The 26,268-nt window shown below is 37.6% G+C and overlaps 2 protein-coding genes across 3 annotated transcripts in view; both read right to left on the reverse strand.

The window, feature by feature from the left end:
- Positions 1 to 401: 401 nt before the first annotated feature.
- Positions 402 to 13,757, reverse strand: mor (SWI/SNF- related protein mor). Its single transcript, XM_022835243.2, has 12 exons — positions 13,358 to 13,757; positions 11,435 to 11,692; positions 10,601 to 10,750; positions 10,158 to 10,265; positions 6,941 to 7,029; positions 5,847 to 6,084; positions 5,259 to 5,425; positions 3,629 to 4,322; positions 3,109 to 3,249; positions 2,474 to 2,587; positions 2,044 to 2,313; positions 402 to 1,766 (listed from the first exon to the last, which is right to left on the reverse strand). The coding sequence occupies exons 1-12, from the start codon at positions 13,538 to 13,540 to the stop codon at positions 1,068 to 1,070; spliced, it is 3,111 nt and encodes a 1,036-aa protein (XP_022690978.1). The 5' UTR covers positions 13,541 to 13,757; the 3' UTR covers positions 402 to 1,067.
- Positions 13,758 to 15,330: 1,573 nt separating this feature from the next.
- Positions 15,331 to 26,268, reverse strand: part of LOC111261628 (uncharacterized) — a 21,092-nt gene continuing 10,154 nt past the window's right edge. The window contains exons 7-11 of one of the 2 annotated variants that reach the window (XM_022835242.2): positions 23,500 to 25,674; positions 21,180 to 21,407; positions 18,618 to 18,789; positions 16,191 to 16,401; positions 15,331 to 15,953 (exon numbers count right to left, since the gene is read on the reverse strand). In XM_022835242.2, coding sequence (XP_022690977.1) covers positions 15,668 to 15,953; positions 16,191 to 16,401; positions 18,618 to 18,789; positions 21,180 to 21,407; positions 23,500 to 25,674 — 3,072 coding nt within the window. In that variant the 3' untranslated portion in view covers positions 15,331 to 15,667. The remainder of the gene's footprint in view (positions 15,954 to 16,190; positions 16,402 to 18,617; positions 18,790 to 21,179; positions 21,408 to 23,499; positions 25,675 to 26,268) is intronic. The other variant, XM_086968786.1, reaches the window with a different exon arrangement.

The following is a 26,268-nucleotide window of genomic DNA, read 5'->3' on the forward strand; positions in this document are numbered from 1 at the left end:
TGGGAAAATGCTTTAATAAATAAGCTTAAATGATAATAAAGCAGAGCGCCTCTCCGATGGGATTCAAAAAAATATCCGCAGCGTTGAAAGTATTCTAGCGAAAGTTACTGCAAGACACGCAGTAATCAATGGTTTTTTTTGCTTGATCTACAAACCGCAATACCCACCGCTAATCTGTAATACAGTTTGTAATCCTTTGTTGAGAATTACAGCGTGTTATAATATTATTGAATAGATTTTTAATAACCAAACTACATAAGATTTTTCTCATTAAATGTGGAGTCGACCACTGATAGACTTTCACACCTAAATTTCTTTTTCAATACAAAAGGACCTTTTGCTAAATCCGACTGCACTATTATTGCTATATTCTAACTGCAGCTGAATAAGTACTCGTAATATTCTATCTTTGTCAGATTGTTTATTCTGTATCGCGTCAGCATGTATTGTGTATGAGATAAGTTAAAAATAATCAAAAAGATAGGATGAAGGTATCGCCGCCGACTTTTTACAAACCCAACTCGATTCCACTGAATCCGTACTAACTTGTCTTGGTAACCACGTACAATACTAATAAAAAAAATCACGAGAAAAAAGGAAAAATATATATATATATTTCAAAATTGGCGGTCGTTCAATTATTATTATACGTATAATTTATACGTACAGTTAAGTTTTATATAACTATATGTATATATAATTTTCACAAGTCACCTTCAGTGCGCAGTGCCCATCTTGCATATTATATATTTGTATACAACCGTACAATACGAATTTAAGCTAATACCTCCAAGATCATTGGAGACCTTCGGGATCATACAAAAAAACGCAGTCCCTAATATACGTATGCCTATCAGAAAAAATATGACAAACTATTGTGAGCAACTGCATGTACGTCCAATATAATTTCGAGAATCAAACAAAACAGTTTGCGTACCAGGTATAGGTCGAAAGAAACTGGTAGTTTTTCTGCAAAGGCAGAAACCGCTTCTTTATGAATAGACTCAATCTTACCATAAAAAAGTTAACCGTCTTTTACAGGCGATGCTACCATAAAGGAAATCCCTTTATTCCTGGTTACCTGCAGCTGTACTAGTAGTAACTGGCGGCTGTGTAGACGATTCCGGAGCTCTAGAAGCAGCTAATTGTCCTTGGGGCTGTGGTTGCTGTTGCTGCTGTGGCGGCTGCTGCTGCTGGTGTTGTTGCAATGGTGGAGTGTTACTCAAAGATGCTCCGACAGGATTACTTTGTTGACCCTGAATAGGCCCAGGAGAACCTCCCCCACTGGCGCTCAACAACACACCACTGCCTGTAGCGGGGGCTGGACTGCTACCATTAGAACCGCTACCCGTGCCACTCCCGGAAGAGGGACCGGACACGGTATTAGGCCTAACATTTCCTCCCCCATTACCAGATGCAGCGTTTCCTCCCCCAGGAGCGTTGTTCTGGTTTTGTTGAGCCATCATCATGGCGTGGGCTTGCTGACGGGCCCGGAACTCCGCAGCTCGCAGTTGTTCAAGATGGAACTGCTGACGCTCTTGTATAAGTTGCTGTCGTTGATATTCTAAAGTTTCCCGTTCCTTGTCCATGATCGCCTCAAGTTCTTCAAAGTGACGCAGCTTAATCTCTAATTTTTTCATCTGGGTTTCAACAAGCAGCGCTACTAGCGACTTGATCTTTCGTTCCTCAACAGCTGCTAGATGTTTTGCTTTTACAGCAGCTGCGCCCAGAGCAGCGGCGGCAGCTGCAGAAAGTTGAGCATCAGCCTAGAAAGAGTAGCAAGGGAAAGTCTGGTTATATATTCATTATGTGGACGCCAAATTTGAGCAGTAAGCATAAATACACACTCAAATTTCCTATAGCTCTTTAGGTTGACATCGCACCAGGTAAGCCCAAAGACTTCGGTTGCAAAAAGGAATATTTTGAAGGCCAAAATAATAAATGTCCCCTCGGCGGTTATTTTCTGATATAGTTCATTTACTAACATTTAAAAAATTAATTACTGTGCCATGTGCCTAATTGCAAATTCGCGCAAGACCATACCTTAAGCTTCTCCTTGTGAGCTTTCTTGCGTTCATCATCGTTGTCGTGTGTGTCTTCTTTATCGTTTGCGTCCTCGGCATTGTGATTTTCTTTCCGTTCGGATGTATCCATTGGCTCCTCATCTTTACTGTTGGGTTCCTTCGCGGCTTCTTTCTCTGTACCAGCAATACCGCTACGATCGAGCTCTCCGTCGACTACAGGCTCTTTGTTCTCCGTCACGGCCTTATCAATCACGTTGGTCAGATGTTGCTCTACAAGAGATGAAGGCACCTACGCCAGGTACACAGGCCATAAAAAATTGAGTGCAAATCACATATATTATCTTTGAGAATGATACTCACAAAAGACCTTACCATCGCAGTGACTCGCTTCAGCAAACGAGAAATATGATGAAAGACAATACTTGTAGATCCATAGAGAAATCAATTACCTCATCTTTGATTTTGGCGAATTCTTCCATTGCCGCTTTGGCCGCCGAACTAGCGACGCGTGGATCAACGACAGATGCCAAGAAAGCCACCGTTGACATAATGGGGTTTCCGGCCTAGAAGTATTCCACAGCAGCCATTTAATGCTAGGATTTTATTCGCTCATTTCGAGGCCCGTTTTCAAATAAGGAAGTCAATTACCAGTAACGCCAACCCCAAACGATTCTTAGATCTTTAACAGTATGTTAATGGTTTAGACTTTTGCAATCTTATGACCTGTGTATGTTCTGCATTCAACAATCAAATATTTAAATTTTTAGTTCAGTTTAGTTAAACAAAGCATACGTAAAATCTCGACAACCTATACAGTATACATTATTAATTAGAGTCCAAATGGTACTGTGCATTATGCGTAACCATACAAAAAGCTTATAAATAAGAAGTATTGTGCACATTATTACGGCTTGCTCCAGTTCTAACGTATTAAATGAAACAGTATAATGCAATTAATTTAATTAGAGAGGCCTAAATAAGCAAAACTAGTTTGTTACACACAAAAATTTCCTTTGGGCTGATTGAATTTGGAAACTCGACATAAATGACATGACCTCCTATACGTTTAGTAGATGACGCTCACCTTAGAAAAGGGTATTGGTTGGTAGGCGAGGGGACCAAGAGCACCACCGTCGTCCCCTTCCAGATAGGGGTCCTCTATAGGAAGTCTTAGGAACTGCAGTATGCACTCATCTTGCGTACGACTGCCCACATGCTCACAAACCTAACAGTTGCAATAATAATAATTACAAAACATGATAGCATCTACTCGGACCGCTCACGTGCATTTCTGCGTGTATGAGTATGTACGTGTGCTAATATATTTTAGTGTCCATAATACAAAAAATAAACTCGTCGTGCCAATGTTATCAGTCTAATCAAAGAGAAAGTTAACTCAATATAATCGTTTCATGGCTTGACAAAAGACATTTGTTTCATATCGCACCTTTTTTAGAAGCTCTAAAAAATCTAAAAGCAATGCTGGTTCCTAATTAGCAATTTATTAAAAGCTGTGTACACTATTTTCCTATTCCTTAAGGACGATATTATTGAATATATCATTGTGAAATATGCAATGGAAAATTCTTTGTAGTCAAATTTACCTTATTCCAGTCATCTTTATACATTTCTAATCCTTCAAGAAGTAGCAATGTTTCCTGTTCCGTCCAATCTCTATTGGTCTTCTGTTTAGCGAGTGCGGCCTTTTTGGCTGCGTTCGAATACTGATCACTTTTCAGGGCGAGCATATCCCCAATAGTCTGGACTCCAGTACCGGCACCAGCTTCTGTTTTTGTGGCTACTGGACTGTTCTCTTTATTATCCTTGTCCTTCGCGTCCTTATCGCTGACTGATGCAACTGCTGCCTTGCTGCCATCCTTGCTGCCGCCCGAGGTGGAGTCATTTGAATTATCGTTTTTAATAGCTTCCAGATTAACCATTAGAGAAGTAGATGAATTGCTGCCGCTACCTGCGCCGCCATTTCCACTGGCAGTTGCACTCGCCCCAGTCGCACTTGAACCAAACGTGGCCGCGCTTTGAGGCTGATTAACGCGTGGTGGGTTTAATGTCTGAAGCCCGGATGGCGTATCAACAAGTACATGGAAATGCGCTGTTGACGGTGGCCCCATCGGGGTGGGTCGAGAATCCGCATCTACTTGGTAATTAATTAGTCCCCATTGCTCGAGAAATGCGTGAACTCGAAGTACAGCGCACACGTCTCCTGCTAAGTTTCGTCGGCACGCTGTTACTGTCAAATATTCCGTAGGATTTAAGCGGTACGTGTCGATCATGAAATTTCTGAAAGTGATGGTAAAGAACGTGGACTTTTTATAATAAAATAAATTGTTGATCACGCTAACCTTTTGAACGTTTCATCTTGCATGGCTAACGCCGTTGAATTGACATGATCCTGTCAATCCCAACAAGTTCCAAAATGTACATTCTGCGTCTGAACTTCAGATTCAAATGAATTACCGTGTCTTCAAGATTTATATATGTTTGTAGATTGTGAGTTTGACACGAATTAGCCTGTTGCTTTAGTGGTCTTCTGACTGTGGACACCATTGTGTTTACATAAAAATATTTCTTAGTTCACTGTTTTCAACAATTATTAACAAAAATTGGTTTCACCAATAAGTGGACAGTTCCAGTAAATACTAAACGAAATACGCAACAATTAGGGTCAAATTTGCAGCAATTGGCGTAAATTTTAAATAGGTACTTCAATGGCGGTCTAATGTAAAATAAACTGTCAATACGGCTCACTCAGCATCATTTTTATTCGTGAAACTATTTCAGTCAAGTGGTCTTGGTACTTTTTAGCAGGGTGCGTGTGTCTACGTTGTATTAAAACGGTTTCTTGGAGAACCAGGACAGAGACCAGACGGCGCAAAATTAGGCAGCGCAAGGGTAGTTTGGCTGACGATAATGCAACGATTAATCGAAACCGCCTTATTACAACTTAACTAATGAATAATCACAGCATTACTTACGTTTAAACGAAATATTATATCCTTTTTTTAATACTTGTTATCAACTATCATACAAAGGGAAGGTTTGCCAAAGTTTGGCAAACTCAGCTTAAAACGCCGTTAAGGTCTGCTAGTACTTCTAAAGCCAAGAAAACGAATGAGATCGATTATTAGAAAAAAAAAAGTCGATTTTCTTAGTTATAGCCTAAGTGGGCTTAGTACAGCTAGCTTTAGAAGAAAACGGCCACCTCAAGTGGCTTACCTGTATGCCATAAATATTTCGGGGGTTTTTGAACGATTTTTGCCGTTAAAGAATTCTGGCAGGGCCCTACGTTCAATTGCGTGAATAGCTGTGTAATCGAACCATGCTGTATAAGAGGGCACTATAATATGGTTCGCTTGCTCTGTTGCTATATCCTCCGGCATGACCTGAAAAAAGATTGACGTAAATGAAATCATAAGAAAATAATGACAACGATTACAGACACCCAAGTTCGCTAACGTAAACATTGGCGCGCTAAAATAGTGCCGGAAAATTTACATTTCCGGGAGCATATCCTAAGAGCACTTCTAAACAGATGCAATAACCTATATATTGCGGTTCAGCTGATCCTGTGTTCTCCGTTCCTTTGTACTGTTCTTTTCCGGTTTAGCAAATACATCGATGCCATTTATTCATCGTGATTAACCCATTATTTTGTAGCATGATGTAATAACCGCATATGCGGTAGATACCACTAGCTGCATGTCTCGTGAATGTACGTTAAAAATTGTATAAGGATAACCAATTCACATTCATATCCTAATCCGCAATATACAATTGCTTTGAAGGAGTCAATTGGAAACATACTTTTTTCTCCGGTACCAGTTCTGCAAGGTTTAGGCTTTTGGGCGGTAGCCCACCGTCCTCGACTTTCTCAAGAGCAGGTTCAGGAGACGGATCTTCCATATCCTTGGTAAGGTCATCTTTTCTTCCACCCTTGCTTTTTCGAGATTTTTTGCTTCCAAGCGGCGACGGACTGCGACCGCGCTTTTTACCGGCTGCCGACTTTTTTCTTTTACCACACAATAATTCATCAATTGTGCACCTAGAATTAGATATTTATCATATTTTTATCGTCTGGTTAAACTTCACATAATTAGCTTCTTCCGAAAACTAAGGTTTTTTGTAATTGTACATTTTGTACTCTCACTACAAACTCGTCTTAACAAAATTTTCAATTAGCGTCTTCCCTCCGCACACGCACGCTACTCAACCAATTTGCGATCTCGCAATCATTTATTTCGCAACCTGCAAGTAAATCTAAAACTTCGATGAAATATCTCGGCGATTGCCAAAAAAATCATACCTTTCTTCAAACATTATTGGAGAATTCTTCCTCTACATGCTTCAATTTTTTCCATTTCTTTTTACCTTTCACTTGCTCATACTAGCACATCCCGAGAATCTGCCTAGCATATAGTGTTCAAAGTTGTTCATATATATTTACTATCAAAGACTATACAATCTTTATCTACACAACTTATAATAAGCATGCTTTATGATAAAACGCTTTCCAGCTTTAGGATCTTCAAATGCATATCACGTAGATTTGACCTTTTAAAAAAGCAGTACAACATAGACTAAATACTTTGTTTTTTTTTATTTATTAAAAAAATAGTTTGTATATACAACACAATATGTGTATTTTATAATATCGCATTTTTAAATATCTATATTGCATTACATAAAGATTTCCCTTAGAACTCGAATAGAGGATTTGATCAATAAAGGGCTCTTAATGTGCCCATAGATATTAGATAAAAACAATTAACAATGTAAATTTATAGACAATGCGTTATCTAAATGTTTACGTACAGCGTTTTATAAAATTAACGTAATAATGATAACAGTAATATCTGTATATGCAATTATATGTGTTATAAAAAAAAAAGACTTTTTACCTGCGTCTGTTCTCTTGGTCAATATCATAATCTTCTGGGTTCATCCATTCATTGTATATTTCCGAATCGAGAAGCCATTGCGTCGTTACCTGCATTTTCAAATGTATAAAAACGGTTATAGTCAATCACTGGTAAATGGGGTCCAAAAGAGACGTAACCTATTGCTTCGTTTATAAATCTGGCATTACAAGACTACAATCATTATTATGTGATCTTCAGATTTCTTATTGAAACTTCATGCTCCACAAACGTGGAGTCCTCCACTTTTTTGACGCTGCTTTTTTTTCGAAACCTGCTTAATCCCATTGGATGTCGGTATATTTATACCGGATCATTATATTTGAAATTTTAAAAAAACCGTACCTTCGTTGCAAACCCGTTTTACTAAACAATAGCATGATAATTTCCCACTATTTTTTTCGCTACTGAAACTGAATTCTGTTGTTGATTTGTTTCATGGTTTGTACTGTGTAGTATGTATATATATATGTAATGTTTGCATAGCAAAAGAAGTCGTAGACAAAAGGTCTCAAATAGAAGCCCCGCCGTAGAACTACTCAGAAGCACGCACTCTTTATATGTTCCCACTGTGTTTAGCCGAAATGCTATCACAGAACTGCTGTAGAAAATTTATATAAGCTAATTTTTAGGTTCTCTTGTGATCGTCGGACAATCGTCGATAATAACTAGCTGATAATCCACGGAAAGCTGGCCTGCCTTTAAGATCGCCCTTCAGCATATCTGAAATATTGGAGAAAGTGGGAGTAGGAAGGAGTGTAAAAAGCGAATAAAATGAAAAAAATAGAACATGAAAAGCGGGTAATCGCAATGCAAAAATACGGAGATTCTGCCCAGATCTACTACCTATTTACTAACTATCATTTGAACAACTTTTGAAAGCATGAAATATGTAAGAACTGCGGGAATTTTAGTTTAGTCATGTCAGGTAATCATTAAAGTAGTATGTGAATGGAGTTCATGCGTTTTTCGATTAACAAGAGCTTATCACACCGACGGGACGGTGTGATTTGCGTGGCTAATGCGCACTTCTGAGTGCAATACCATGGTAACCGTAGCTAATAAGTATATTGCAACGTTAAATTAAGTCTTTGGCAAAAATTATTACCAAAAATTAATTATCCGGATAATGAAAAACGTAAGGAAAATAGGGGATCAAAATTAAAATTAATAGCTGCTTGTATGGTTGTGGTGCCGTTTTGTAAGTCTGTTGTAACCCCAGATAATTAAGCAACTACCAACCCGGTTGGACTCTTAGCCGGGCGGATCTTTTACTTTATGTTCAAAAAAAAACAGGCGATTTCCAAAGTTTATTTACACTGAAAAAAAAATTAAAAGACTAGTAGCCACTAACTATCAATACGCGCCTGTCATTTTAAGATGCGGTTTATACATACAATTTTAAAATTTCGGGTACTTGGCTAGGTTGCGCAACGGTGCCCTGTTACATAACTTTGGTTTTTTTGGTCCGGTTAAGCTTGTAATTTCCGACCATACATTCTCGCTTCGGTTCGTCTTTATCCTCTGAAAAAGTTTCATCCGAATGACACTTAGGAACACTTTTTGCAAACCCAGATGCGTGCTGTAAGCCTTTGCGGAGCTCTTAGAAGACCACGAATTTCACTAAATAACATACTAAATTTCTAGGAACAGGCATACTATTGCGAATCACGTTTTATACCATATGAGGCTGCTGCATATTAGACACGCTAATGTCGGAACCTAATCGAACACAGTCTGCTCTCTTTTGGTAGAAAAATTTCCAGTGATAACGCTACGCGCATGCGCCAACTTTACTCTAAGCATACTCATGATAACTGTCGATGCGGTATGAATTGGATAAATATAGCAGTTATACTCTCGGTATGCCTTAGAGCCCAAGAGGGCTTGAGGTCCACTAAACACCCACAGATCAATGAGACATTTGCTAAAGCCCTCTGATCAGCTGGATTTCCTCTATGAAAGAACCACTTGGTTCGCATGGATTCGATGGACGTAAACCAGACCATTTTACAGACCTTATTACAGAAAAAATGAGTTAGTACGGGATGCCACCATCTCCGACATTCTAAACTACCTTCTCGTACGTCGACAGCAGCGTTACAGTATCCGGCTATTTTGTAAAATGAAATAAGTTGCGAAGTAAAGCGAACCCTGGGTCCACCTAATACACCTAAGATAAGTCATTTTGTACTTGAAGTGAAGACAAACCTGTCGTTTTGTTATTGCAGCAGTATTGTTTTTTGAGAAATGTAATGCCGTAAAGGAAAATAAAAATACAATAGAAGCCTAACGGGTTCATCGAGAGGAAAATTACGAGGAACTGCGGGAGACCAATGGACACCCACAGGCTTTAATTTTACACATTATACATATGCGTATGAACTTGATCTCTCTCTATATTTATTAGGTTAGTCATCAAGCTTTCGTTGATTGAACTTTTCCAACTGGTTTGCTGATGCTTAAATATAATAATTGTTTTTTTTGAATGATAAAACATTATCTTGAGCTCGAGATGCACAGATACATTGCACAAACAGCACCTGTAACTTCTCGTTCGCCATTCTTTGAGGTTAAACACTTAAAAAATCAGGATGTGCTACATACTGCAAGAATTTAGGTAATCCATAAATGCTTTCAGTATTCGATAGTGGCATGTTAGAGATAACAACGTGCTTCGCTCGAAATTCCAAGCGGGACAAGGACCGTTTCAAACCACTTTTTAAGTGTAATAACTGTTAGATCAACTGGCATCTCCTAGCTGAAGTTTTTTTACTGAAAGCCCTAAGAAAGAAGACGGAAGCATTAAAGTTTAAAACAGTGGGGCTATCAACTCCGCCTTTCGGTTGAAAGGAAACTATGGCTTACCGTAGACACTCTCACGTATCTGCAAATGACTTTCAATTCAAACGATTTATTTTATCTAGCATAGACTAAAGAACTTACATAGCTTCAGTGCACTTACTGTACAACGAGAATATGCAGGACCCTTTAATATACATGACTCATGAATAAAAGATTTAAAGTATAAGCTTTGCTTGAAATGTTCATGCGCACCAGATTTTTGTACACGGAACAGAAGGATGCAAAACTAACCTTAGTATTGAGATTTACTACAGTCACTTCTGAGAGTAACATTCTATATATCATGCATAGATTAAAAAAATGAATAAACATGAAACTGGCAGAAAAATATTACCTCATAAGTCTGACCTTCGGCGGGTCTTGGAGACAGTTCCATGGATTCTGCCTCAACCTCGGTCCAACAGTCGTATGAGTCGGGAGTCTGACAAAAATGAACTAGAACCTGTACCCAAATTTGATATGAAAAACGAAAAGGCATATGTTATATATATATATATATATATATATCTCATATGACAGATCTTTATAGGGGCCTTAACAACAACGCTAATCAAGGAAGTTAATTTGGATTAGATCATTAATCACTAACTCTTAGAAAAATTAACTTGTTATTTGGTGAAGCAAAGACGATCGTTCCAGTAGTAACTAGTAGTAAGATCAAGTAATCACTATTATGAATGTAAAATACTTTTTGATAGTAGTTACTCAGATCTCGACTGTAGTTTCACTTGCTGCAGATTATTGGGTAAACTTTTAGGTGTGAAAGACCTTACAAACCTGGTTATCCTTTCTCTGAGCGGCCCGTACCCAGGTCTCGGATGCGTCTTCCGGCTGAGTTGCTGGACCACGAACAATGTGTGTCGCATCGTCCTCAGAACTTGTCAACTCACCACCCAGTTTTCGGACAATTTCCTTTAGTTTGGCATCCTATGAGGATGTATACCAGCGCATTCGGTACAATAATAAAAAACACTGTGTTATGTTGTCTAAATGGATGGTTTACAATGCCAGACTACATACACCCTCAGCTACCCCGCAAAAATTAAGAGAACATGGACGGGAATTTTAATTATCCGTCGCATATCCCGGATCTTACATCGCCAGACTGCCATCTGTTTTGGTCTTTTCAGAATGAGTTTAATAGTATTCATTCAGTTTCAATCACTTGTCGCAATTTTTGACCCATAAACCATAAAAGTTCTATAGTAATGTAACTAGGAGAAGTGGTAGTATAGTCCAATGACGAAACCGAAAATTCGTTTAAAGGAGTGTAATTTTTACTTTACGGAAATTAACAAGACCAATCTTGTAACTTACGTAATTAATAAATGTTAGCTACTAATCCGTTAGTGCCAATTAAAAGCCTGTAATATGATGGGAAACCTACATGTCTTACGGAAGTCGAACCTATATCGTTGTATACACCGTGAGAAGAAACCTTGCTACCAAGGCTATTAGTGTTCATTATTAAACAGCCAACTTGAATTTCGGGGAGGTATATATGACCGTAGTACAATAAACATTTTAATCTTTAACAATAATGTTTAAGGGGGATGTTTGCTTTAAAAATAAAAACGGCTATCTTTCTGCATCGCATTCTCAATGTCAAACCTGCACAAATACGGTCGGCCTATCAAGTAGTCTCTGTGATTCCAGTGTTCTGTCAGCCATATGGAAGAATTCTATGTTCTTCTCGTGACGATTTGTAGATCCAAAATCGAATCGACGCCATCCCTGCTCGGCTTTGAATTTATATGCAGCAGCTAACAGATGACAAAGAGCTCCACCAGATTTCAGATCCAGGAACACACGCACAGGAAGACGAGCTAGAGGCCTGGGCTTAGCTGAGTTTTTTCCAAGGGCATCTTCCTGAAATACAATAATAGAATAAGATACAGCATAAAGTAAATTGTTTTAGGTAAGATAGCTATCGAGAGAGGTTGTTGCATAACCCAACTATGGTATTATTCTCATTACAGGGATATTCTGGACAACACACAGTATGTATATCATGTAATGCAAAATGTATTCAATAGTATTTTCAGTTTCATGACCTTTTGCCTAACGTACAAAGGATTCATATATTTTTTTCATATGTTCAAACGTGTTATACGGCTCTAGTACAGTGTCCATATTTAAATGGTAAAAGCACCTTCGGTGCTTTTCTGCTAAACAGACCGTTTATGCATCTCTAACGGTAGAACTGTCACCCTTTTGGAGCAGTATGGCTATACTTTATTGATCTTACTTCCTCAAATGTCGACAGGCGTGTTTTAGCATGCTGACTGAGGTTTTGCAGAGTTGTATAATAAACGCTAGTCTGAAGGAGCCAAATTTGGCAAATAGGCCAAGAAAGGTGGGCTAGCCTAAACTGGAGATGATTTTGTTCGCTCTCAAGGCAGTCTGGGACGACAGTCGTTATATAGTGAATTCTGTTGACAGCTTTGTTGACCGACCAAAATCATTTTCTCTATTCAGCTGTTTAATTTAACTCATAAATAGTCAACGCGCTATGCGCCAAGTGTTTGAATCTTATCATTCAATATTCCGCGTCAACATTAGACAAAAAACAGAAAAAAAAAGGAAAAACCGAAAAAGAAGAAGAGACAAACATGCTTTTCTAGACATAGTAAATTACTCTTAGAAATTGCAATACTAAATTATTATTCAATGTGGAGTTAATACATTCATCTGCCCCAATAATATGAATTTGCGTGTGAAAAAGGCAAACAAAGTACATATTAGGTGACGCTCTTCGAACTTCAATTGGATGTCTACCTTGCTGCTACCTAGTAGGAATAAGAATCAGATATCGTAAGGCAACTTTGAAGCGAGGATCAAATTTTAGTTCGCTATCTTCCACGAATCGCAAGTACCAGAAATACGTAAATTAAATTTACAATTTATATATGAAAGACTAGTGCAAATGCGTAGATCTCGGTAGTGTCAATATGCATCCGTTTCCGTTAATAAATTGGAATCTTGATTGCCATATGTATCATACATAATTAATTAATTACAAGTGATAGAACACTAGAACTTCTACAAGTTAAGAAGGGCCGTTTCGAGAATCAGTTTAACAATCTTTCATATGAAGGCTTATTTTTATTTTAATTAGTCACGTCTCGTTGTTTATTTAAGAAAGCATGTGATGTATATCTTGTTTTTCTACAATTGATACATGAATGCGGTGAAGATTAAGACGAGCAATTTTATTCCACCAGTATTTTTGTCTAGCTTTAGTAAATACAAGAACATACTTAGCCAGCGTTACGTCGTGTGCACTTTTGCAATTAAAACTGTTAAAGAAATGTGTTTGGCACTAATTTATACCGCCCGCAGCCTGAGGTTCGAATCAATACACATTCACATATACTCTTTAAGGCACAATAAATTAATCAACATCATATTTCAGTATAATAAAAATAAGAATGTACTAACATCGGCCAGAATCGAAAGTAACATTACTAAATTGGTATCTGACATTATTGAAAGCGATGGTGTGTATGGATATATATGTCAATAATCTTTTACCTGAAACTGCCACATTTGCACGGTGAGTTGGGCGAGACTCTTAGCTGTCGGTGGCTCTGCTTGAGTATATTTTTTACATTGTTTTACCAGCCATTGTTTCACTGCTTCGAATTGTTGAACAGTGTCAGCAGACTCAAAAAACTTGACATTAGGTCCTCCATCCTTACGTGCCTGGAACGACATCCTGCCGGCAGGCACTTTGTGGATGGCTTATGATTGACAATTATTGACAATTGCAAGACGACACAGTTAACAGTGAAAAAAACGCCAAATCGTAACAAACTCAGAAGCACGGATGTTTCTCCTTTCTAGCAACAATCAGTATTTTACCTAACCACAAGCCAAGCTGCAATCCATGCAGCCTTCGCTGCCGCTTCACAACAAATCGACAGACCGGTGTGAACCATAAGCGTTATTTCGAAAAAAAAGTACCTAATTTCGAAACATAAGATGGCGACAGCTTAAGTGCAACGCGCAGGACATTCTATTCTGTGTAAAGCATAGATCTGTTTTTAAAATAGTTATCAAATTGTATCTTATTTACTTGTATTACTACGGTTTCATGAATATTCAACTGATAAACCAATATTTGACTTGATCTCTTAATTCTTAGAGGTATTTGTAATAGTTGCCATCATGTCCATCCTTAAGCTTCTGAGCGAAACAAAGCACATTCTGTAGCACCAATCTCACGGCATCATACTCATCCGAACAGTAGAGATGGCCTGAATTCTCGTTTGCAGTTCACTTAAATATTACACAGAGGTTGTCACGATATCATGTAATTTTCGAAGGACACAGTGGAGTGTTCGACTGTAATGAACCAAGTATTAGCATGATGATAATATCACCAAGAAGCTGACAAAAAATAACAGTGTACATACTATATGCATAAAGCGCGGGCGAACTGAACGTCTTTATGATGGTTCAGTGGCACCGTATTTGCCTACTAAACCCAGGGGTACACGAAATAATCTAGGTTCTAAACCGTGCGTGGTGATAATCATGTTTGTTGCGTACTAAAAATATCCTGTAGTTAATAATAGTATCCGGTACTAATTAATAATAGTAATATTAATAGTCAATAATAGTACGTAATAGGATTAAAAAACTGGAACTATTTGTTAGGTCCAAATCACACAACAATACGCGTCGTGTGGTGTGATTACGTCCCTTCATGTTGCTTTATCACATATAGCCATCTTTCAGCTAAGTACTCGTTTTTCATCGACATTTGAACTCATGGCTTTTGTGTTTCAGTCAGAAGACCGACAAACCACGAGATGGACAGACGGTACAGATTCAACCCCACATAAATTTTTCATAACCTATCCTATTTAAAGGTCATAATTTTTAGTATAAAATATTATTACTTTCCTTTCTATAAACGAGACATTTTTCGATTAATATAACGTTTTGGTGTTTGTGGCTAATGTTTAACTATACGTTTTTCAAGGTCTGTTTACCGAAGCTTCTCTAAAAACGGAAATCGAGAATTTCTAACAGCTGACTAATCGGCCATTACTGGCACGCTAAATTGCCAGCTTCAAATTATTTCCTAGAAATATTAGGAGTATTTTAAAACGACAAATATTTTGAATTGTTTTCGGGTTTTATGGAATTTTAAGATGTCTGGCTTTACGATTTCAAAATAGCGTAACAGCAATTGTAGCATAATTTACTGGCATGTAAATTAAAACGCAAAATGTTTTCAATACAAGCTTTTTTTAGAATAGATTTTTATAACTCGAAATAAACGTAGTAATAGGCGCAGCTTTCGGTATGTTATTGTCTATTAGTTGAATAAAAGAGGAAGTTGAATAAGAGAGGTTGTAATGAACGTTTCATGCTGTATCTTTAGTGATTATAATATATATATATATATATATACTGAAATTGTATTATCCATGGTAAGCAAATAAAATGATTGATTGATATACTTTAGCACTAATGCAATAAGAAAAACGCGGAAGTTTCATTTAAGTCAATTTTTAAAGCCATTAAGAGACTTATTAAAAATTTATTAGCCGGCAGTTTGTTCTTAGTTTTCCGTACTTAAGTAAAAAGTTAAAACTACTATGAAATTAATTTTATTTACCAAAGTGACACTCAGCAGCCAACAGTCAATATTTATCCATGAATAGTCGACTTGTTATATTCTGTAGAAGTGTCAAATATACAGATTTACAGTATTATCATTCGACAACAACTGCTGGCTTTCTGAACAAAGAAAAATGCCTTTATCGTGGAAGCGGTTTATATCCTAAAATCTATAGCTGGATTAGAACTTTGAGGTAATATTTTCCATTCCTAAAGCCTTTTTACATGAAACTTCGCTTTATAATCTTCCACGAGCCTTCGGAGCGCCTCCTGTTCTGAGAAGCCGCTTTCTAGCTTTAGAGCAAATAACCCTTTCGAATTACACAAAGCTAGGATCATATATGCCATGGCATATATATCTTCTCGAAGCTTTGGATTTAGGGACACCCTTACTGCGACGCGCAGGTATGACGCCATCAGAAACGTGCCTATTGTCTCAAAGGCTGGGGCGTTGCGGTGATCTTTACACTTTAGCCTATGAACAAAAAACAATACACTACAAGAACAACAAAGCAAAAAACATACAGCTTACAAAGTGTAAAATGCGGCAAGGGGCCCTACGTATCATAATTGATCATAATCATAATTATTATTACTAAGCTTACCAAATCTATAATAAGGTTAACTGGAAAAAGTTAGATAGTTGGATTGTAAGGTTGCCAAGTCAGCATTATGGGTAGATACTAATACCCAGTCGTCCCCTGGAATGCTACTGCTTAACACTAAAAATTACCGTTTTACTTTGTCGATAACATGCACAACCGCGGCAAGACTAACAGCATCCGCAGACGTGGCCCGATCTCCACGTTCTGCAGTGGCTTCGATCAGGCGTCCGAGAAGCCCTATAAGAACCTGTGCAACTCCAGACGATTGATGTCCTTTTGAGGATAGCCCACGACCCACCAGTTCCGTAATAGAGCTTAAAATTGCACACCACTCTTCCACTGTCCCAAACATGAAACATAGACATTGGGCTATGTTAAGCCTTGTGGTTTCCGGCAATTTCATACTACATCAAGAACAAGCGGATCTAACAACTAATAACACATAGTTCTATCCTGAGAATATCTTACTCTTAGGTTTTTTAGATGATTTGCATATCTGCTTGACTCGAAGTGAACAAAATTCCCGCAGACGGTCATACGCTATTCATGAACAACTATATTTTGAGCTTGAAGCAACCGTATGGCACCAAATCACTAAAAACTTAGCTGTTATTTAAATATTTTTCGTTAGAGATACATATCGAAAATTTCTGTGGTTAACATGGGTTTGACTTTAACAATAGGTGGTTCCAGCAAAACGGTGTGACCTGCCATTGCACGTCCGAGACGCTGGAGTTACTGAAAAAAAAAATTTGGTAATTGCAAAATTTTTCATCAAGCACCGAAACCATAGCTGCCCCGCCTAGTTATTTCCAATTAACGCCGCTAGACGTTTTTCTGTGTTTTTTTTTGCAAAAACAAAATTTACTGGACTATCCGATCGTAGAGTCAGCTTAAATTACAGTATTTGATAAACTTGAAATTTGACAATTGTCCTAATTATGTGAAATACTTGTCCAAAAATGTATGTTTTGTCTAGAGCCCGTAAAGAACTATCGAAGCGGTCGCCTGAGTGACATATAATATTCAAAACAATGTTAAGGACTGCCATTTGTAGTATGATCGTTAGTATGCAGTATCACTGAAAAATGGCTAATTATATTGAGCATTTTTAAGTACCTCTTTTTACGGTATATTGTAGAGGTCATTTCATTCCACCCCCGGAGGAGTCCACTGCCTTTAACATTTTCTTGGCTCTAATTTAATATCGAAGATAACAATATCACAGCACATTTGATGTCTCCGGCATCTAACCATGGAAACCATTTTTTGCAATCAGTAAATCGACAGAGAAATGACAATGATGTCTAGCAAAGTATTGGAAACCTTTTGATAACAACTATGACTCGACTGAAATTTTAGTGGCCTCTTAACAACTTTTGGTAAACGAAAATGGCTTGAACTTTTAGAACCCTTATAATTTTTTTTGTATCCTTACACAGAACGATAGGTGAACTGGCTTACAATATTTATTGTTTCTTCCTGTCAGATGTTGTAGAAGAGACTCGGTCCATTCATAAGCGGCAATAGTCTGCTATTAACCTCTCAGTAACTCCTAATCATAGTAATTACAGAAATCAATCGGAAATTTGGCATCAATTTTTGTTTCATAGAGACTTATCACCTACAGATGTTTACGTTAAAAGTGCCCAGGTAAGAGGAGTTTTGTTTATTACAATATGAACGAAGTGATGCATTTAATTGAAAAGAAATTCACTCACACAACCTTCAGAATTTCTTACTCATTGCAATTTTTCTAACTCATTTGACTTCAGGTTTCTTCTTGAGTATAGAAATACTAAACAGTCTAACTATTATTGACATTATTAGAACGATCAGCGTATTTTATACAATGCTCCGGTCGCCCTTTAGACGTGCCTTCACATGATATAACTGCCTGGTCGCACTAAGAGGCCTGTAATTAGTCACTATTAATTAAAATATGCAATAGTATTTATCTTATCTATTATTACGCGTAATGAAATCACAACCATGATTTTGTATTAAAAAAGGCTAAGAATATCCAGTTATGTTTTTATGAGCGAGTCCATTTTAAGTATCTCGATCCGCATATATATACGCCATCGGGTGGTCTCTATATCAAATATTGATCCCTATTCGATCATGCCAAATCTCGATATTAAATCTTATTTTTTTGTTTTGTTTAACCTACAGATGTAAAGCTTTTACATGACCTGGAAGCGCATATAAACTACACTTTTTCAGCAATTTTCAGCTACGTTTACTTAAAGCTAAAAGCTCCAAATTTATAAAAAAAAATTACATTAGAAGTCACTAACAGACATGGGAACGCAATAGAAAATTGTTTTTTATTTTAGTAGAGAAAAGCATATATTTTCCTAAAGTAACTATAGGAAACTATTGGTAGACGAATAGGTAGACTAATACAAATAAAATAAACGATTAACATTATTTTAGCGCACACCTTGCCAGAGCCGTGGATACGACAAGAGCCTCATATCACAGCCCCATATCTATAAAAACATTTCAGCTTCGAGATGTTTCATGAATGGGAAAACAAGTTATTTACTTACCAGGTAAATCGTTCATTTTCTCTAAAGGTAGCCTGGCAATCGTTGAGTAAAGGAACGTTAACACTTCAGAAGAAGGCTTTCGGCGAGTTGCAGCATCCAGTACTGAGCAACATAAGTCAATACGAATGGATCGTATACATGACCCGCCTCGATTAATCATGAGTAATGAAACCTGTTTCAAAAATACATATAAATGATCGTTCGATGCATAAAAATTGGGAATCCAAGGCGTAAAAACACTGTATTGCTTCATATGCAGATATATGAAGTTTTGTGTAAAGTTAGGTTAGATTAGGTTAGTAATGTAATCAACTCTTAGGTAATGCAGGAAAAGCGAGAATAATAAGGTATCAGAGTTTCGCTCGTCATTGGACTAATTATCATTGTCGCTCACTTTGAATTTATTATTAAAACCAGTATTAGCTCTGTGTATTTCTCCTAACTCTGGAATAAAGAGAGGAAAGGGCAAAGGATGCGGAGCAATAACAACGAGTGAATATGATTCATAACAATAGGGGAGGCGGGAAATGAGAAATAGGAAAGCCCTTACATGGCATGCAAAGGTCGCATAGGTGTCTTTGAAACGTCTGGACGTTTTAACCCTTTATCCATGTTTGAGACATCAGGTTTGCATGACCTCATGATAGATTTTGTTTGTTTCATACGTGTTGTTAGCTAGCCGCCAAGAATATCTAACACCCAACTGAATTAAACTCAGAAGCACCAACACGCATTACTAACACTGATAAGTTGCACGAAGTGTGTTAGTCAAATTGAATTAACCTCTGGAACATTCAGTTCAAGTTGAAGAGCCTGAAATGGCTATTCTTAAGAACTATAAGGTAATACAATAAGATTGCGCTACAGACGACGCCAGGGCTCAGATGGAGGAGAAAAAAATATGAGCCGGACACGAGAGGACTTATAAAATAGTATTTATCATAACTTTCAAACATGTTAGAAATGTTGAATACGGTTCATTTTCAGAACCAATCTTAACACGAACTCATCATATGAAAACTCAGTTTTCATGAATTTAGTATTTTTAGCATGATGAGGCTTTTTCGTATAGCTTAGGCCAATTAGATTAAAAAGATCAGGTTCAATGTTCAGATAACTGCTTTTGTATTGTATTAGCCGGCTGACTTTCAAAATAAAACAAACGTACTCACTGCACGTCTTACATGTCAAAAGACCAGTAGTTAGACACGTTACCACATGAGGCCATTACTGAAAAAGTGTATACGAATGAATGCTAGGCATTGACCATATCATGCAGCCCCTATATTCCGTATCTTTTTACCATCTGATCTATGCAAAGCCAGATTCTAATTATACCGGCGTAGTCACTTAGCTATTTCCGAAACGTGTGTTTTTTACCTTGTACATAAAATGTACTTTTGATACATATTAATTCTTAATCTAATAAAAAGACACGAAATATAGTAAACTCCAATAGTTAGTCGGTGTAATAGTATTACTCCAGCCAACTATTTCACTATAATACTGCTGAGTGAACCATAGGCAAACGTTTTTCTGTTTCTGATTGTCAAAGTTGCCTTGCAACAGTTTGAATGAAAGCTTACACCCACATTTTCCAATCACTGGTAGATTAAATTCATCACTACACATTGTTAGTAAAGGATGTTTTAAGACTTAGGTGGTGCATTTCAAATAAAACTCTGCCTTTTTCAGGTAAAAAAACTGCCATTCTAGATGTTTCAACCTAACAATTATACATTATTTCTGTCAGGAAGTTCTAACCAGCTTTGAATGCCATATGTGCATATATTTTTAGTGAAATTGACATGAATAGAGTGTTTCAAACAATTGCTATTTGTGGCTTAAACAAAAGGCTATATGGCCCAAAATTTTTCACCAAAGTCGCTACAAAGATCTCCTAGGTTTTTTTTTGAAGAATCTTGCTATGTATATGACCCTTCGTCGTGTAGTATGTGTCATTTTTGAAGTTTGAACATATCCAGGATGGCCCGAAAATCTCTAGATAGTGGGAAAGTCTTCATTTTGTTAAAGTGGCCGGACGTACGAATTAAACAAATTATTGCAGCAAGGGATGGATTTATCGCTGTAATACATATACATATATATATATATATATATTTACTAATGGGGTACCACATTAGTATCCCTATACTCCCTACTATTGTAGTTTTAGAGCTTTAACATGTGTTTATAATGCAATAGGTATAACGATGGCCACTCTAGTCATTCAAATCGTTTTATCCATAAATTTCAGAATACCGTATCATAAGCTTAGAATTGGCATTAGTAAACAGTTAATGCATATGTCAACATATGTATACCCATTTGACACAGTATACATATATATATAAATATACATACTGTTGCAAATTTCGTTAAGTTCAAAGCTCTGGAGAATCAGTGTCTATTGCTCTGCTAACGAACATGAGCTATTTTTCTTTAATGCCATCTAACCTTCACCTTAGTCTCCATATACAAATTTCAAATATACGTATTTCGTTGGTTCCCATAAAGTTAATACGTAATATAACTATTATAAATCAACATATAATTTCTTACCTTTTGAATGACGTCAAGGACGACATTTTCATTGCCATATTTTGTGACTGAGGTCAGCAGCAAGAGGCAACGGTTCAATATATCATCGCCACCTGCAACTCCTAAAGGTGTTTCTAGACGGAAAGGGTTTCTATGGAACGTTACATCAGACGAATCGGTGACCACACTTTCCACAAATGATGAAATCTCCTGCAGATCATCCATCACTGATGAAAGCACAGGCCACAACTGCAATCATGGTCAATGCATCATTAGTGTTATTTCAAATTCATGATATACATGTTCATATATCCTTCGACTTGTTCCACGACTAGTTTTATTGTAAACATGTAAATGATGAGTTTAGGACTCTGGCGCGTAATATCGAAGAAGAACACTGGTATATATTCTGTTTCTGTAATTCAACATGATCATCTTAAACAAATGCCAGCTAGTTTGTACGTTTGATTTTTTTATTTGTGCTTTTTTGATGGTTTTGAGCTCATTACGCTCCGAAATTTACTCGAGTAATCATAAACCACCGTGTTTTAAAGAATGTGATTAGTTGGGTGTGTCGATAGCCTGGGTTTCCTTCCAGCGTAAAGCGAGTAGAAAGGAGACTTAGAGACAAAGATATGTATATCTGGGAACTGTTTATAGAGCCGGAAAGAAGACCTGAACCAGACATGATGCTTTGAGAAAAAATATTAATCGAAAGTCAATCTCTTAATCTGATTTACGCAGAAATCGGCGCAACCTGACAGTTTCAGAACCAGTTTCGTAATGAATGGAGTGATCGCTTTCATTCAAAAAGTGAAGGTCCCGTAAAATAAAGATTAAACACTATTCCATCCTGATATGTAAATTTAATGAATGAAAAAACAAGAAATGCTTTGTTATATTCTAATATTATTAGCTATCTAATATCTAATATATTTTGTTACTAGTCTCCGTAGTAATTCAATGGAAATATGTGTACTTTTTAAATTTAAAAACAGATGACGTTTCTTTTTGACCTAGGGGTCTAAGTTTGAACGGGCCAGCCGTCTGAAGCAATGTTCAATGGCTGTATCAGAGGTAGAACCCGAAGCGATTATTATATCTTTTATTATAAAAATTGAGTTCGTAGAATAGTCGTCACTAGTGGTTATTAAAGCTGCGCTAATCTGAAAGTTCCTCCAGGGTCGATTCTAACTGCAGGTATAGGACAAACGTTTTGCCTGTACTTAGAAAAAAATGAGAACTGTCTTGAGACGTATATATTTTAGCCCGTTCTTCTCATCAATTTGCACTGATCGCAAGAATACGTATTTTTGGCCGCGCACTCTTTGAATTAATATTTTTTCATCTCAGGAAAGCCTAGAGCTGGGCCGCCTGTGAACTCTGTTAAGTTTGGCTTCGCAACTACACAACTTCGATGTGTCCTTTCGGCATCGTTAATATGTTGGCAGCGTTTGTCCTTCATTTAAGACACCTTTTCTAACTTCTATGAATCGGAAGAAGGAATTAAATCGATAAATAAGTGATGGCCTTTACCAATCTGATTTCCCCCACTGTGCTTGCCAATTCCGTTCGGGTTTCTTTGAAGCTTCTAGGAACTCGATTTTACTAATTTTTTTTTATCAGTAGATCACGTAGCTCACGCTCGAACCCATAACAACGGATAATCTTCATTTCAGAAATATCTCCTTAGAAATTATTTTGCGAGCATGTCCGCGTTCCAAAATGCGACCAATGTGAAAATTTCTCAAAAGCAATAGGTAAATTAGAAATCTACGAGAAATCTACGAACGTCAGGACTAAAGATGAATGCATGGCGAAGATACCTGCTTCGGTGAGACAGCATTTGTCTTAGTTTTTGCGTCTGGGCTGTAGGAGGTTTTCTCGACATCTGTAATTTCTATTTCAGGATTCTCTTTGTTCATTTTTAGAATTACGTTGTGTCGGAGTTTTAAAAATTACCGCTTTCCTTGAGCTTCGCAGTAAGTAATCTTGTAACAAAATGTCGCCTACTTACCAGTTTTTTATCTGAGAGTTACTACCTCATCACTACAAAACAGCAAAATTTGTTGAAGATAACTATTAATTAGGATAGGTGGTAATAATGTGTTGATAATAAAGCATGAGTTGAAAAAGTGATTGGAAACAATTCAATCTTGTCAATCATTGTGATAAGGCGACCTCTATTCATCTAGGAATTAAAAAATTCACTCAAAATTCACTGATAACCTTTTGTTATTGATACTTTCATAGCATAGAATTTTCAAGTTTTCGGACTAAAACACTTGGAAGTTTCTCAGACATCTTAGCTAAGAACGTTAGTATATGACATTTGGCTTACCTCGTTCGCCAACGTGGCATCCATAGTTCTTCTGAGCTCTGACTCATTTTCGCCTCCGACTAGAAGTGCGCAAAAGACAGCCGCCTTTGCTGGTATAACTTCGCGTATCTCGCTATTATTGTCACGCAATACCAAAGTACATAACCGCATAGCGGTGCCATCTTGCTGAAGTGCCAATATCGTCTCACCTGCTGACTGAAAGGCCAGCTTAATGCTCTGAACACGTAGTGCATCATGTACTCCGAATACTTCGACGTACTTACTCGCTATGTAAATCATATTTTGTAACTTGAAAGCGCTCTTTACCAGAGCCTTGTCAATCTGTTGTTTGCATTCTCGATAGACTGTCGCGATATTTTCTGCGGATACCTTCTTATGATGTACCTGAACAAGTGTTACTGTTAAATGCAGGGCCGCGCAGAATTCAGCATCGTTTTGCAGTGCGAACTGCTTGAAGATTGTTTGGACAGGTTCGATGGTACTCATCCGTTTCACAACCGTGTATTGTACAAAATGGATAAGATCGAGAACCTTTTTAACCGGTGGTGACTGCTGAATACACGTCGAAGGATCGAGTCCAAGGACTTTGTCAAGGCAGAGTGTAGCCAGATGACAAATAGACCCTAAGTCTGAGTCATCACAACAACCTTTGAACTTAAAAGCCGAAGAAAGATCCTCGAAGAAATAAGACGCATCAGACAAGAATTTCTCGGTAAGTGTACTTTGCCCCAGTATGACTATCAGGGTGAGGCCAAACAATTTCAAACGCAGTTCAGGAGGAAGGCAGACTACCGGCACTAAGGTTAAAAGGTCTTTTGTTTTAGCTACGATATCGATCAAATTGGTTTTGGGGTGGATTCTTGTTAGGAGTTCCTGTAGTCTCTTCCAACGTATTGGCGTTTCCAGATTGTTTATCTCGAGAGTATCGATCATTTGTGGATACGACTGACTGACAACTTTTGCTAAATTATGTGTGACAAGTTTCACAAATGCAAATACTTGCCTCGAATCGCTCCGGAATAACTGCGATTGGACATATGTGCAGCTTCTATGCGTTACTAGGTAATCGAAAAGTAGAGCTACAAAGTGCTCCACTTTCTTTTTTGAGGCGTTTCGTACGACCTGAGGATGACGACAAAGTATAGATTGCCAATCTATATTGTCAAAGTTGGCACAAATATCTTCTAAGCACAAATTTGCTCTCGACTTTGGCTCTTGCGACAGCTTGATATTGCTGCAGAGCACTTCAAGTTTTAACGCCTTTTCTTGTCTTAAGAATTTTAGGTTATCTTCGATTAATGCTACTAATTCTTCTTGAAAACGTGTTGCATCATCAGTACCAGAATCAGTAACACTTCCTTCTAGGTAATAGGTGCGGATAAAACGGCATTTTATAAATGCTTGGCTTATTTTAACGTAGTGAAGGGCCGTGTCCTTAGCTGTATCAGGCATTTCTTCGGTTAAATTAAGTAGTAGCTTAGTAAGTTTCAACGTATTCTCTATTGTATTGTCCATCGTGGTATACTGCTCTGCGGTAATTTCCATCAGTGGAACAAGGGAACAGTGTTGCATAAATTCGGCAAATACCTTCAAAATAAATGTTTGTGGATTCTTGTTAATCACTCCAGCTCTTTCCTTCCATTTCTGGAGAACCTGAAGAAGATATCTTACATAGTCAGCCCATATTTTTATAACATCGTCGGGAGAGAGGGCACAAAAATTCATTCTCATCCTGATTAAAACGACCTCCGACAGCGAGGGTTCAGGAACACCCGTCTCAAGATAATCATTTATGGCTCCCAGAAATCGGGTATAAAACTCAGCCGCTTTATGCATCCTGTCATACATGTTAATGAGAAAGATCAGGAATTCATCTCGCGCTCCAGGATCATCTGGAACGCAATCAAACCAAGCTTTCTGTAAGATAGTCCTCAGCTTTTGTACTACGACATTCGAAGCGACAGTAGCCAGGTATAGTAAACCACGATACCAATCGGAAGATCCTTTAGCGGGGTGTTTTATAATAAACATTAGTATGTCGTTAAATACAAGGGTTCCACGAAACCGCTTCTTGGTGGTGATGAGGACGGATGGATGGTACATGCCAGAGGAAATATAGACTTCCAGCAGTTTAACAACATGAAATAAGCGTTCCGTTTCCTCCAATTCAGATTGCTGAAACGAAAATAAAAATAGAAGAGCTGTCTTGTTAAAACTAAAAGAGTCACGTAAGTGCTGTAGAAAGGTACAATTGTGGGACTGGTTTGAAACTATCTGGTATAGTTCCTTGTGATGGAACCCAGCCATATGATTGGATGCCAAATGGCAATACCAGCTGTGAAACTCGAGAAGAAATCGAAAGTAGGGTGCTTCGCGCTCCTATTGATGTTGAGTAATAGAGGGCGCTATTGAAAAGTTCAGCAAGCAGCTCGAAAACTGGCCGAAAAAATGGAAGGAACTTGAAACTTAGGTACCTCTCTGAATTAAAGAAATAATTGCGGTTTCAAGCTGAATCTCAACATCTCGCCGGATGTTGAGTTTTTTTTCTTGACCAGTCCTTTTAGTGCTAACATAGTTATCATGAGTTCCCCAAGCTGTGGCTACAGCGTTTTGCCTTGACGAAATGCATAGTACAGGCGTCAAAAACGCACTGTTGTCCACTTGTAGCAATCGTCTTTGAGGAGTACACCAAATGAGGGAAAATCGGGAAAGGAAGTTTTCTAGAAGCGCCGGAACTTTTCATATTTATAGTCTATTACTTTATATATA

Source organism: Varroa jacobsoni, unplaced genomic scaffold, assembly GCF_002532875.2.
Source record: "Varroa jacobsoni isolate VJ856 unplaced genomic scaffold, vjacob_1.0 scaffold_574, whole genome shotgun sequence".
NCBI classification, from domain to species: domain Eukaryota; kingdom Metazoa; phylum Arthropoda; class Arachnida; order Mesostigmata; family Varroidae; genus Varroa; species Varroa jacobsoni.